This window comes from Trichosurus vulpecula, chromosome 5 (assembly GCF_011100635.1).
Source record: "Trichosurus vulpecula isolate mTriVul1 chromosome 5, mTriVul1.pri, whole genome shotgun sequence".
Lineage (NCBI taxonomy): Eukaryota > Metazoa > Chordata > Mammalia > Diprotodontia > Phalangeridae > Trichosurus > Trichosurus vulpecula.
This window is the reverse complement of record NC_050577.1, coordinates 183,309,465-183,325,202: the sequence shown is the minus strand read 5'-3', so window position 1 is coordinate 183,325,202 and position 15,738 is coordinate 183,309,465. Positions and strand designations below refer to the sequence as shown.

General features: G+C 35.2%; 1 protein-coding gene across 1 annotated transcript in view; it reads left to right on the top strand.

Annotated features, from left to right (window-relative positions):
* SLCO1A2 (solute carrier organic anion transporter family member 1A2) overlaps positions 1–15,293 on the top strand; it is a 52,658-nt gene extending 37,365 nt beyond the window's left edge. The window contains exons 10-14 of the mRNA XM_036761863.1: positions 1,965–2,130; positions 3,391–3,563; positions 9,174–9,238; positions 12,047–12,164; positions 14,768–15,293. Of these exons, the coding sequence (XP_036617758.1) occupies positions 1,965–2,130; positions 3,391–3,563; positions 9,174–9,238; positions 12,047–12,164; positions 14,768–14,978 (733 nt within the window). The 3' untranslated portion in view covers positions 14,979–15,293. The remainder of the gene's footprint in view (positions 1–1,964; positions 2,131–3,390; positions 3,564–9,173; positions 9,239–12,046; positions 12,165–14,767) is intronic.
* The last annotated feature ends 445 nt before the right edge of the window (positions 15,294–15,738 follow it).

Here is a 15,738-nt window from a genome sequence, read left to right as displayed (position 1 = left end):
AAATCTCAGCTCTACCAAGGCAAAAATGACCTCACTAGAGATGTACAGCTCAAAGGTATATCAGTCAATCAAGAGTCAGATCTCCCTCCACATATACACAAATAAAGTATCACAGGTTGGTTCTTTATGGATCTGCTCTGTCTGCCAGGGGCATATAGTCATATACATATATATATATAGTGCCTCTAATATATTTGTTACCAAATATTCAGAATGCTATCATTTTATTATATGGGCATGGCTCAGTTATAAACACTTGATATTTCTCCAATTATTTTATTATTTTTAAAGAGCATTATATAATTATGTCTATACAAGTATTTACATGCCTTGATAGAATGACTGCCAGATATTTTATGCACTTTGTAGATATTTTGAGGGAAAAGTAAAGGGAAGGGAAAGTTATATGTGAAGGGAAAATTAGAAAGAATGTCATCAAAGAGACATGTGATCAAAAAAAAAAAAGAAGATGGATTGACAACATGGTAAGAACTGAGGGACAGCCTACATATTCCATTAGTATCACCATTATATCAAGAGAATTTGAGAAAGATCCCCAGAATACTGGCTGGACCCCATGTGAATTTATAATCAACATTATTGAAGGGAATAGCTACATTGATTAGATCATAGATCTATTGATTCATCAGAGTACTGTATTATAAAATGTTAACATGAACCCATTTGGGATTACACAGACATAAATTAAATAAAATTATAATTCTGCTTTGTACCCCCACCTACAATACAACACAGCAGAGTGACTAATATATGGCAGATGCACAGCAAATAAATGTTTATTTGAAAGAGGTAACACATTATAGTTGAAAAATCCCTGAACTTAGTCAGATTCAGAAAGTCTGAGTTCCAGTTTAGGCTTTGCCACTTATTAGCTATTAAAATAATTTTACTATGTTTCTAAAATGAGAAATTTCATTGTACAAGATATTAAAGTTCTCTTGTAGCTCTGAATCCTATTATACTTTGATTTGATATACTTGGTTGTCAAGTTCTTTTCCAGATTTAACAATCTACAAGTTAATGAATCAATGACATAAACATATACATTAATATCTAAGGAAGTCATGTAGCTTCCATATGATAGTTGTACAATTTCTCAGAGCTCTAACTTTTCCTATGATCTTATTTCCTTTTCAAGACTATAGGGCCTCCTACCTTCTGACTCTCCCATCTTAGGTCTAGTTCCTATACCTTGGAGTGAGTAAAAATGCTGGAAATAGTCAACAATATTTTTACTCTAACATTAATATTTTAGGTGACACAGTATTATATAGTCAAAAGAATGCTTATGAATTAGAAGATAGTTTCAAGTACCATCTATGAAAATATCTGTTACATTGCTGGTCATTTAGCCATTTTGAGTCCACATTTCTCATTTGTAAACTAGTAATAAAAATACTGTTCTCGGGTTGTTGAAAGAAAATTCTTTTATAAATTATTAAGTTATGAATATAATCAGGGATTGAAAGCCCATTTACATAAGCCTCTCTTCCTTGGTGGTGATTAAATTACTCAATACTATGCTTTCATGACTTTGGGAGAAGGGAGATTCTAAGTCTTCTAGTATCTAGTTTCAAGAGAGGAGGCATGCAGTTCCACATTTTCTTCAAGGAGAAGTTCATAGCAGGAAAGAAAGATGCCGGGAAGAGGAGCCAGCACCTCCATTAGGTTCTTATAAACAACTTGCCACAAGAGAGATTAGGGAGAATTTCCCCTTGGGTGAGAACTGAGCCTATCTTTCATGTTCTTACCAGCTCTGCCCCTCGTGAAACCACAAAGCATCCAGTAATATATACTATGAGATGCTATTATTATCTGTAAACTAGATATCCTAACATCGATACTTGCTTAAAGCATATTAAAAGAAAAAGGAAAGAAGTATGACCTTTAGTAAAAAATTTTATAATTCTAATGTATTTTGTGTCATTTTCAATCATTTACAGAACACAACAGAATGTGTATATGGAAAAAAATGTACTGGCTGACTGCAATATTGACTGTAATTGCCAAGATAAAATATGGGATCCTGTGTGTGGAGATAATAATTTTTCCTATATGTCAGCTTGTCTTGCTGGTTGTGAAGAATACTTTGGAACAGGAGTGAATATGGTAATACACAGAAATTTTTTATGGAAGTTGTAAACTTGATTTCATCTTTACAGTTGAAAACAGCCTAGATATCATTTTGGTGTCATAAATTACAACTTCCAAATTTTCCTTAAAATTTAAATTAATGTTCTATATACATTTTATATACAAGGAGAAATAGTTTCTATATATTTGGTTTGCTTTTTTGCTTCCTAAATTTTACTGGACCAATATCAAAACAATTCCACAGTAGCTAAAACCAAACATGCGCTAACAAAACAAAGTGTAGCATTTAGAAAATTAGCCAGACAGATTCCTTCCTCCTCCCCCCCCCAAAAAAAACAACCCTAAATATTGAACCCTGAAATATTTAAATAACTGAAGCAAAAGCAAGCATATAAAAACATAATTACATGGATAAGTTGTTTTTATTTATTCCCCTTTTGACAAATGAATTCAGACACTGTGAAGGCAATGAAATTGCCTCATATTTTGTTGTTACTTTTACTATTAAAGTTGTGATTGTGTAAGAAATACTAAATGTAGACTCTGAATCTATGTTCAAAGAAAAATTTGCAAGCTATCCTAGCAGAAGTGGTAGTCACACTGGGAAACATTCTCAAAAATTAATTATGCTTTCAAAATGGAGGTGTATTGTATGTAATAAGACCATAACTATTTTGATTGAAGATGTCACAAATACTTGCTTTTTCAAATATATATATATATATGTGTGTGTGTGTGTGTGTGTGTGTCATATATATCTCATATATATGAATATATATTTAAGCATTTTAAGGGAAAGAAGTATGACCTTTATTAAATCATTTCATAACTTTCTAAAATACTTTGCATCACTTTAAGTCATTTTTGGAATCCCTCCTGGATCATATCCGGTTATGGACATATATATCATATAATACATATATTATATATATATATATGTACACACACTGTGTATGTATGTGTGTGTACATATCTCAAAATTTGACTTTAACATAGTTGAGACAAGACAAGTATGACAGGATGTCCTATAAAGATAATTATTTCTGTTTTGCTTTATTCCTAAAACCGGAGAAAACCAGACCCTAGGAAAATGGTCCCTTAGCTATCAAGAATTCACAGCCATCAACTTGATCTTGATTTTTTCATTTCAAGACTTTATATGGTTTTTTTTTTCCTTCTAATGGGCTAATGAGGATTTTTCCCTTATATAATAAACTGTAAATAAACCACGCCTAATTAAATAATTTCCTTGATCTTTTTTTTTTTTTTGGACAGGGCTTCCAAAATTGCAGTTGCATTAAATCTTCAAGAAATGCTTCAGCCTCTCTGGGACTATGTGGTAGTACACCAGCCTGCTCTCTAATGCTACAGTACTTTCTAATATTGTCAGCACTCAGCAGTTTCATTTATTCTTTAGCAGCAATACCTGGATACATGGTTTTTCTAAGGTATGAAGATTCTCCTCTTTAATATTAAAGATCATCACTTTGGGCTGCTCATTGTTTTCAAAAGTTCCCTATTCTTTTGTGTAACTCTGTGAGTAATCCTTGAAGGCAAGACTCTCTCTTCAATTTCTTTTGTGTATCCTACAATGATTAAGATTACATAGGGTTCTAATATAGCCCATCCTCTAAGTGTTGTTGGTTGGCTTGTTGACCACCACAGTCAATAAAAATATCCATATGCTATTGTCTTGGAAATAATTTTAAGAGCTAGTTGCTAATTTTCTTTAGCTCACATTTTTACCAATCTTTTCCCAGGCTTTTAAGAGCAGCTAGATAAAGCATACCTTTTCTCAACCTCAATATAAGCAGGACCAAGTTACATAGAATATTTTTATAGATGTCTTGACAAATGTTGGAAAACAGACAAAAATTCACAAGGTAAATATAACACAAAGCATAATGCCATTACCACTGCTTAAACAAACTTGGTCATATTTGCAATGTAAAAAGTACATCTTGCCAGCTTCTTTGCATCTTTCCCAGACTTAAATCTTAAATAGCCACTGGCTCTCCAAGTCCCCACAGTACCAATTTCCCAGTGGCAGAATGATGATAAAGTTAATGGAAGTAAACAACAGCTTGGAAACCTATAGTAAACCACTTAAAAGAGGACTGGGAAATCTTTCTTCTCCATGCTATTATTTTAAAGTGGGTGAGAAGGTTGAAAACTCTGTTAGTTAAAAGTGAAGTCAAATGACCCACCCACCCGACAACAACAAAATCTGAGGGCCATCTGAGACTCAAGAAAGTAATTTGGTGCTACTGGAATCTATTGTTCCTCTGCTGAATTACAGATGTTCTTTGGCTCCCTCCCCAAGGACGTTGGTAAAAGCTGTTTTGGAACTAGGCCTCTGCGTATGATCAAATGTTTATATTTTTATGTCCATCTTACCATTTACTTGAAATTTAACTTATTTGCATATGAAACTGCAACTTTACATCTGTTTACTATATAGCTTTTACGGCTGCTCCTGGCCAAGGTGTGTATTATATCTTTTCAGTCACACATATTGACTGGCTTTACTTTGATATTTTTTGCCAATAATTAATCTACTTTGTGGAAGTTTTAGGCCATGAAAGGGGGAGGAGCAGTATATGGCCCCTAGATCCTTGTCAGGTCTGCCTTCTGTTATTTCTTTTATTTATCATAAGGACATATAAATGTAATAAAGAAGGCAGTGAGATGATGGGGCATTTTATTTTTGCCTTGGATCATATGCCTTAGGATGATATAATTTCAAAGCTAGAAGGGAGCTAAAAGTCCTTCTACTCCATTCCCCTCATTCTACACTCGTGATGTAAAATGATTTGTCCAAGTTACATAGTTAATAAATAACAGCAAAAATTTGAACCATGATCTTCAATCTCCAAAACCAGTGCACTTTCCCCTTCATTACTGTTAGTATAGAGCTGAATTCGCCCTCCTTCCTCTAATCTCAAGTCCCTACTAACACTCCACTATACATGTTTAGTTCTAGCCTCTAAGGAGTCATGTCTTAAAGAGATGAGACGCCTATGTATGGGGATCAAAAGCTGCATAAAACCACATAAAAAGACTTGTCAGAACCCCTTTGCAAAAGAATAATATATTGTTGTCGTTTCTCACTATAATAATACTGATTGCCTTAATTACTAAAGTCACCTTATTTTACTAATTTCACAGCCTATTCATTTAGAATTTCATCTTCCTGGGGCCAGCCAATTCTTCATGAATGAGAATTACTTGCCAAATGGATCTAAGAAAGCAAAACTGAGGAATTTTTGCTCATTGAGAACCACTTTTCTTCTGGAGCTTACCCATAGATAGCTAATTATTTAATCAAAGAGATGGACTCATGAAGCATAATTAATTAACTGGAGAGCATAAAGGTCTTAAGTGAAGTAGTTCATCAGAAATCATAGAGATGATTCTTGAGGAGCAGAGGTTCTTCACCTTTTTTGTGTCAGGGACTCTTTTGGCAGTCACTTAAGATGTATCAGTGTACTGGCTGAGATCTCTGATTGATTCAACTACAACAATAACTGGGCTTTTTCTGCTTCCTTGTCTTATACATGGCTCTAGTTTTCTCAATTTTTAGGTTCAACAGCAGCAGGGCTAACCCTAGGCAAAATTAGAGTGCAAAGTTAACCTTGAGTGCCTATGGACTCTCCTTTTCTCTTCCTATGTTGACCATTTCCATTCAGTCTTTACCTAGAGTTTCCTTTTATCTATGTAGCCCTCATCATATACTCCTAGAGTATAGCAACTATGTAGGTTTCATAAAACTTAGAGTTCTTGAGTTCTTAGAGTCCTTGACTTCTCCAAGGTTCATCGCATCATGACACTTTGTGCATAACAGGTACTCAGTATTTAATGGAAAAAAAAACCTGCTGCAACAAAAGGATCCAAGATCAGATATATCATTTATACTTTAGTGTGAATGTAAGTCTATGTGTTTTCTCCTCTAGGGGTATTTGCATTTCAAATCATCATTAATTGTGAAATAAAAGACTTTGTTTCCTGTCACAAAAATTAGAGATATCAATAAGCCTAAAGTATTGGGGGAGGAGAAGGGAGAAGGTGTTGTAGAAAGAGGATTGGGCTCAGAGTCTTTGTAGCCCTGGTCCCCCTACATTCTAGCAGCTGCCTATGAATAAGTTATTTAGCTTCTTCAAACCTCAGTTTCCTCACCTGTAACAAAGTCTGAGTCCTTTTTCAAACATGAATACCTGAAAGTTACTCCCAGGTTCAGGTCATGCTTTGGGTCAGAATCTATTCAACCCATCCCATGCTTCTTTTTGTCAGATCAATCCTGAGAACACATTAACTCAAAGCAAAAATGCTTAAATAAATAAGATAGCAAGGGAAATAACAAGGGGGAAAGCCCTCATACAAATTAGGAATACTCTCCCACAGACCATTTAGGAGGATAGAGTGGCACTGGATAGCCTCAGGATTATCAGCTCCTTAGTCAATCAGACCCAACCTCCACACCTGGAGTGCTTCAGGTCAGATCTAGCTTTGAAACTTCCTTAGGGCAATTCCCTCAAGCCAACCTGATATTTGTATGATATTACTATCAGTATATTCAATCCAAATACTTCCAGGACTCTATCATCTAGTCTATGTTCTCACAGATTACTATGGTAATTTATTTAATAAACAACAACAACAACACAGGGTAGAACTGGTAACCTTTCTCTTGTATCACTAAAGCAATATTCAAATCACTTCTCTCCTTACAATAAAATGGAGAAAATAATACTTTCAGTAACTCTTTCATAGGGATTGTTTTGAGGAAAGCACTTTTTCCAACATGCTATCCAAATAAGATATTCTGCTTGTTATAACCCTTGAAATCAGAAAATTTTAGTTAGTGGTGTCAGGTATCTTCTTGAGTATTTTTTCAACGGTCTTTAATTTTTTTCTTCTTTCCTTCCCAGTTTGACTTCAGGTACACTATGTTCTGCAACTCTCCTAGAGTTTAAGCTGCTAAAATTCTATTACTCTGAACACATGCAATTTTGATCTTTGAAACAATCCCATAGGAAGCATAGTGTTAGGCAACAGGATTGGCATCTCTCTTCCTTTGCTAACTTTCAAACCATTTCAATTGAACAAACATTTTTAACCCCTTAGGTACATAGAGCACCATCTTGGGCTCTGGGTTAGTGTAACAATGTAGCTTGCCACAACACCAGCACACAGAAGAGCTGCCAGCACAGGTTCTTTGATCTGCTTTTCTAAGGAAAGCAACCTTAAGGGGTTAATAATCTCAGTTTAATCAAACATACATATATCATTCGCTTAGCTTAGGGGGAAAAGCCAACACCCTGAACTTCAGAGCAAATACAAACAGAAATTACAGAGACAATATAAACAGAGCAAACACGCACAGTTATCAACAGATAGGCCTCTAGCTGCCTGACCCAAGAAGTACATCATTACCAGAGAGAGAGGCACCAACATCTGAGTGTTGAAGGCCAGGGGGCGCCAGCAGCTACCCAGAGTCTTGTCTGGTCTAATCACAGGACACTCTTCCAGTGAGTGAGGGCCCCAAGCAAAATGCTAACTTCTGAGTTTATATACCCTCTTCAGGATCAAAGGGCGTCGTAACCATGCAACTCAAAGCCATGTGACGCTTCTTCAGGCATCACAACCATGCGACTCAAACCTATGTGAACTAGGCTTTCTGTTGAAGTAAGCAGCTCACCAAAGACTCCTGATTTAATCAAAGAAACAAAGGCCAGACTCATCAAAGGCACTTGATTACCTAAGTGCTCCAAAAGAGAAAACAGTTAAAAAGTCCCACCCTAATTAGCAATACAGTTAGTAAAGAGGATAAGAGATAGTCCTACCTTCATAGACCACAGTCTAACTGAGGAATGAGAAATGAACACAAATAACTATTGCACAATAATATATGATAATTACGTTTGAGAAGTATAAAACCCAGTGCTATGCATAAGTACAAAGAAATTGTGAAAAATCAATCAAGCAATCAAAAAGCATTTATTAAGCACTTCTTGTATACCAGGAACTATATCATCACTATAACATTTTTTCAATGTGTTGATCAGTTTTACTGAATTAATTTTTTCCCTTTTCTTCCTCTTTTTATTCAAAAAAGCCTTTGTTATAAGGAATGGCTCTCTTGGAGAATGGGATGAAGAGGGGAGGATATCTGGCAGTATACAAACAAAAGATATAAATAAAAAATAGTTTTTAAGGAAAAGTATTCAACAGGTAAGGGGGGTGTGGCAGTTAGGACATTCCAGACATAGAGACTACTTTGGGAAAAGACAATGAGCTAGATAAGTAAAGGGCAGGACATCTCTCTCATTAGAAAATGTTCAGAATGTCACCATCACACTCAAGGGCTGTCAGTTGGTTCTGCTAGACTTTTTTTCTTTGATACTGGGAAGGTTTTAAGTGGCTGTGTATCTAGAAACAACTGTGGTATAGAATAGGGATTGGTGGGTGGGAAGGTGACAATAGAACTTTAAGAAAGAAATGAAAAGACAGTACAAAGAAGTAAAGTCTTGTTGGTGGTTAAAAAATAGTCCTGCCTGCAGGAGCACAGAGTGTAGAGAAAGAGGTCATTTGAGAGTAGGTCAGAAAGGTAAGGTGTTTCCAGATTATAGAGAACCTTAAATGACAAAGGAATTTTAACTTTACTTGAGGGATAATAGGGACCTAATTTTTTTTTTTACCAGAAGGGTGACATGACCACATCTATGCATAAAAAAGATTAGTGTGATGGTAGTAACAATAAAAGGTTTAGAGGAAGGAAAGAGTCAATTCAGTGCAAGAAGACATGTTTAGAGGTCATTGCAATATTCCAGAAATGGTAATAGGAAACTATACTAGGGTGGCCGCAGAGGGAATAGAGAGATGGGGATAGTTAAAAGAAATGTTGTGATGACAAAAGACTACAACGAGGAAGGACAGGATGAAAGTAATTAAAATGGTGATCTAGTCACAAGCACTACAAACAAATTGTAGGAAGTCTTTTCTAACCTTTTTTCTGTTGACAGCATGACTTTCTTTCTTTCTTTCCACCCCCCTCCCAGGAGCCTCAAGCCCAAAGAGAAAGCTCTTGGTGTGGGTCTACACATGTTATGCACAAGGATACTTGGTAAGATGGGTTTTTTGTCCCCTCTCTAATATAATATAAATACAAATGAAACAAAAACTGAAGTTTATATAAATTATGTAGTTTTATCAGGGGGTAAAATTCTAGTAAATATTTCCTTTCTGTATGTCAACGTTACTTTATTTTTAATAGATAATTTCATTTTGACTTCTATCAACATATCAAACATGTACATATATAAAGATTGAAAAGGTAACATAAACAAGGAAAACAACAACCAAAAAAATTCAAACAATACACATATTATAAGTGAAACAAAATAAAATCCCTAACCTTCTGAACAATTTATATAAATGATATGAAAACTAGTTTCAAATGACTATACATGTAAAGATACCCCTTAAAAAGATACCCCTTATTTGTTTCTTGGTAACAGAAATTGTGTGCACTAACTTTAACAAGGTTACATCAACATCTTTTGTCTTTACCATGAGTTTTTCTGTTGCTTGATATTACCCTTTATACAACATTCTTTTTCCCCTCCTTCTTCCACTACATATTTTCACATTATTATTTCTCCATATTCATCATTTCACAAGAATCACGCTTATATTGACCATTTTATTTAATTGTTGGTCATATAATTTATTTCCAGGTTTTTGCTATAACAAATACCCCTATGACTTATTTCTTCATTCTACCTCAGCCACACAGAGATAGCCACCCAATGAAGCGTTCCACTTCTATGGTGAAGAATTCTGACATTCCATTATACAACTATAACTTTCTACTTCTCTATCTCCCTGCAACACTATCCCAAAACTGTTCATTACTACCTTTGCTAATCTGATGAGGGTGAGGTAAAACCTCAGAATTGCTTTAATTTGCATCCTTCTACTCACAACTATTAGCATCTTGGATTTCTTCCTATGAAAACTACTTTTTCATATCTTTTGATTATTAATACATTAATGAATGGCTTTTGTTCTTACAAATTTAAGTAAGTTCTTTATCTGGGAAATATGCTACAAAGATATTTTCCTAGTTACCTCTCTTCCTTTTTTAACTTTAATTTCATTGGTTTTGTTTGTGTAAAAACTTCTTAATACTATAAAATCAAAATTGTCCATTTAAGTTTCTATGATAATCTCTATCTTGTATTTTGTCAAGAAATCTTCACCTCTCCATAAATGTGAAAGGCATTTCCTTCCTTGCCCTTCTAATTTCTTTGTGATGCCATCTTTTATGTCTAAGTCATATACTCATTCAGAACGTACTGTGGTGTAGGGTGTACACCTAATTTATTCCAGAATTATCTCCATTTTTCTAGCAGTTTTGGTCAAATAGCAAGCCCTTTTTCTAGTAGCCGGAGCCTTTGGGTTTAACAAACACTATGTATTATATTCATTTGCTTCTCTATGTCATGTAATCCCTTTTTATCTTAAAGACAAATTCCCCTCTCCATTTCATGCCCTTCTCTCAGCTATTAAAGAGTTTGAAAAGAGCAGCAAAAGAAAATGCCCTAAAGATATTTATAAAATTAGCTAAACGCATCATAAAATAGTAAAAAGAAGAAGGAAACAAACATTTATTATCTTCTGTGCGCCAGGCACTGTGCTAAGTGCTTTACAAATTATCTCATTTGGCCCTCACAAAAATCCTGTGAGGTAGGTGTTATTATTATTATTATTAACCCTATTTTACAGTTGAGGAAACTAAGGCAGACAAAGGATAAATGACTTGCCTAGGGTCAGACAGCTAGTACTTGTCTGAATATGGATTCGAATTTAGATCTTTCTGACTCCAGTACCAGTGCTCTATCCCATTTACCACTCAGATGCCAAAAGATCCTAATATTTATATATATTACTATATTATTATTTATATATATTACTATATTATATACTATAATGTAGTATTTCTATGTGGATCCCTTATCATCTCTGGGTTAAATTTTTCTCATTTGGAAAGAACAGTCTTGTGGGTTTAGCAGGTTAAGACCCCAAAGCAATGTGACCTTCCTAATTCTCTGGTAAAGAAAATTTCCTTTGATACTATATTAACTTTACAAGACAGGAGTAAGAACTAAGCTTGTAATTTCACTAGTCTAGTGAACTCCCCATGAGGCAGATGGGTGGCTCAGTGGATAGAGAACTGGGCCTGGAATCAGGAAGACCTGAGGTCAAATTTGGCCTCAGACATTCACTAGCTGTGTGACCCTGGGCAAGTTGCTTTACCTGTTTGCCTTAATCCGTTGGAGAAAAAAAAATAGCAAACCATTTTAGTGTCTTTGCCGAGAAAACCACAAAAGGGGTCACAAAGAGTCAGACATGACTGAAAAACAACTGAATGACAACCTCAGTGAACTCCACAGTGAGGAAATTCCCTCCACCTGCACGGGTTGGCACTATCTAGTCTGCTTGAGTCACCAAAAGAGGTTAAAACTAGAGTTTAAATTGCCCAGGGTCACATAGCCACTATGCTTCAAAGATAGAACTTGAACTCAGGTCTTCCTGGTTCCAAGGCTGACTTTCTATCTACTACACCAAATTCAAACAGAAATGGGAGGCACTAAACCATACATAATGATCGAAATGAACTGCATACTGACTTAGAAAACCCATGTTAATTTTACCTATATTTTATCGTTTGTTATTTATTTTCTTAAATATTTTACAATTGCATTTAATCTGGTTCTGCACAGTCAGGGGTGTTGTGGGCCACATCAAGGCTGGTCATACATTTGACTGCCTCAGATTGAGAAACTAATCTATAAGGGGAGAAAAAAAAGAAAAAAATATAGAAACAATATTACAAGAGGTCTTATCAACCATTTTTTTTTTGTTTTAGCTGGAATTCCAGCTCCCATTTACTTTGGAGTTTTAATAGATTACACATGTTTGCACTGGGGAACTTTGCGGTGTGGGAAGTCAGGAGCCTGCAGGATATATGATTCCATCAACTTCAGGTAATAATAACTGCTGTTTACTGGAAACTAAGCAAAAGGCCCTCTACTGAGGTACACTGTTAGTAAAGTCCTACATAAAGGCCTCGTGGAGTCTTGAAAGTGATTGTGTGCGTGCGTGTCTGTGTGTGTGTGTGTGTGTGTGTGTGTGTGTGTGTGTGTTCTAAACACTCTTCCAGAGGAGCACAAACAGTAAAAGGTCTTCCTAGCTAGAAAGACTTCAGTTATGGCTCAGGTGACAGACTGTATACCTGAAATCTGAGGATCTTCCAAGAAGTTCAGCACAATATGATGTTGGTCATCAGCTAATGAATTATTCTGATAACAGCTCAAGAAGACTCTTTACTAAGAGGACACAGGTTCACAGGATTATGGATTTGGTGTTGGAAGGAACTTCAGACCTCATCTAGTCCAGCTTCCTCATTTTAATAGATAAGGAAACTGAGGCCCACAGAGGTGAAATTATTTACTCAAAATCATTCAGGTAGGTAAGTAGCAGAGTTAGGATTTAAGCCCAGGTCCTCACATTCTAAACTAAGCATACATTCTATTACCTAATGCTGATGTGATCTGTATTGGTGAAGCAAATACCTACCATGATGAAATTCTTGAACTACTTAAATGAAGATATAATAATACTAGTCTTATCTAGGGTTTCCTTTAAATGGTGGCAATTTTGCTTTGGCATTATTTTTCAATTGCTTTTATGAAGTATTTCCCATAAGTATTTACATAGTGTCATTTTCTTTTTCTGGGTTTGAAAAGAGTTTTACTTACATTATCTTATAAAATATATAAACTCAGATCACAAATCACAACCAATGAAAATATGTAAAATATTGTGTAAATAGTCATAACATTCATAGGATCATATAACTAGGGTTTAAAAAATAGCTAGCATTTATATCTCACTTGAAGTTGTCCAACAATAGATAGATAGATAGATAGATAGATAGATAGATAGATAGATGATAGAAAGATAGATGGATAGATAGATGATAGATAGATAGATAGATAGATAGATAGATAATCTCATTTGTCAGTCATTCAGTAAGCATTTACTAAGTGCCTACTATGTGTTAAGTGCTGGGGATTCAAATACAAAAAAAAGAAAGTCCCTGCCGTCAAGGAACTTACAATCTAATGGGGGAAGACAGACCACAAAGTGAAGCTGAAAAGGGTCCAGGGAAGGAGGGTCAGGGGAAAGGGGGGAAGGAACACATGATACCCAGCCATGGTGGAGGAATTAGAGAAGTCTCAAAGTAGAGCATCCAGGTGAGAAATAAGATTTGATTCTTACAACAAGGTGGGTAATATTATTATTGTCATTTTATAAATGAGTAAACTGAGGTTGAGGCTGAGAAAGATCAAGTTACTTGCCCAAAGTCACACAGCTATTAAGTGTCTGAGGCAAAATTTGAACTCAGGTCTTTCTGACTCCAACTCTAGTGTCCTATCCACCGTGCCACCCAGCTGCCTCTTAACAACCTGAAGGAGGTTATCTAGTCCAGCCTGCACTGGAGCAGGGATCTTTTTGACAATATCCCTGACAAAGATGAGGCCAATCTCTCCTTGAACACCACCAATGATGCCTCATTTTTATACAGCTCCAGTTGTCAATAATAATCAAGTCTGATGATACCGACTAGTTGGGACATATAGTGATTTCCCCTTGGTTTTGGTATCTCAATGCCACCAACTGAGGCCTATTTTCAGTTCTGTGTCTTATTTGGGGGAGCTATAGATTGGTCACTCAAACAAAACATAGAATAATAGATCTTTAGCACTGGAAGGGACCTAAGCAGTTATTGAGTCCAACCTCCTCATGTGACAGAGAGGCTAGGAGGTTAAGTGACTTACCCAAAGTCACATAACTCAGGAGGCCAGGACTTAGATCCACGTCTTCTTACTCAAAATCCAATGACCTTTCCATTATAACCCTCCTATATTCTTTCAAATACAGTTAGTTTTTCCTGGAGTAGACAGAGAAGTATCCTTAATTAACCACAAAAAATTTATGTTTATATATACATGTGTGTATATATGTATATAATATACATATATATGTAGGTATGTACATACTTACAAATACATACATGCATCAATATAAACATACATGTATAATTTATATATAAAACATATCAACATGTGTATGTATGTGTATATATACAAAATAGTCATGATATGCAATTGTTAGTTTGTAATTTCCTTTAGGGGCAGGGATCATATCTTGCTTATCTTTATCATTCCTAGTAGTATTCTTTATACACAAAAGGAACTAACAGAAGCATTGTAGTATGGTGGATGGAGGACAGGATGAAGAGTCAGATGACCTAGGTTAAAATCTTGGGTCTGCCACTTACTAATAGTGTGACCTTGGTCAGGTCATTCACTTATCTGGGCCTTGGTTTCTTCATTTGTAAAATGAGGATGTTGGATGAGTTGGTCTCTGAGATCCCTCCCAGCTCTTACTGCCATGAAGCAATGAGACAATAATAAAATTGTAGCAAGCATATCCTATACTTGTGCATAGGTAATTCGATGTTTGAGAAAGGTGGGTGTTCAGCATACTGCATAAGATCTTATGGGTTTATGTTTCTTCACAGAACTATCTATCTTGGATTGTCAGCCATCTTAAGAGGAGTGAGTTATGTCCCAGCCTCGCTCATCGTATTTATTTTGAGAAAGCAGTTTCAGCCAGATGAAAGCAATACTACAATGATGGAGGTGGTCATTAAAAGGAAGGAAACTGAAGACAAAGAAATAAAAATACAAACTATATATTTGAAAGAAAATGAAATACAAACAAAATTATAATATTTAGCTAGATATTATTTCTCAGAATGGGAAAAACACTGCACAATTTATTTACTATCAAAATTGATTATAATTTTGTCCTCATTTAGTGATAATACATATTGATGCTTTTCTTTTCAAAATGTTTTATTAATTTTTTTATTTTAAATCACAGTCTTTTGTAGAAATACACCCTCCAACCCAGCTGGAAATGGAGCTGTCTCTTGTATTAACAAAATGCCCAAAAAATAAAGCAACGACCAAATCTGATATACACAATTTACCTTCATAGTCCCTCTCTTCTCTGTTGAGAGGAGGATATGTTTCATTATCTGTTCTCCAGGATCATTACTGATTTTTCTATCACTCAGAGTTCATCATCCTTTTAGAGATTTTTTTTATTTACATTATGGCAATCACTGTGTGAATTGTTCGTTTGCTTTCACTTTTTTCATTCTGCATCACTTTATACGTATCTTCCCATGTTTCTCTGAATTTCTTATTTCTAACTGGATAATAATATTTAATTACATTCAAATATTGCAATTCTTTCAACCATTTCCAATTGGTGATCACCCACTTTGTTCGTGTTCTTTACTACCACAAAAAGTGCTGCTATAAATATTTTGGTATATTTTGGACCTTTGTTTCTGACAGAAGGAAACAAACAAGGAATAGTTCCTGATACTTTTCTTCTCCCAGTCAAAAAATGTGAGTTCATTCTAATTATACCCAAAACCCATACAATGTTCACATATATAAACCCCATGTCTATTCTACT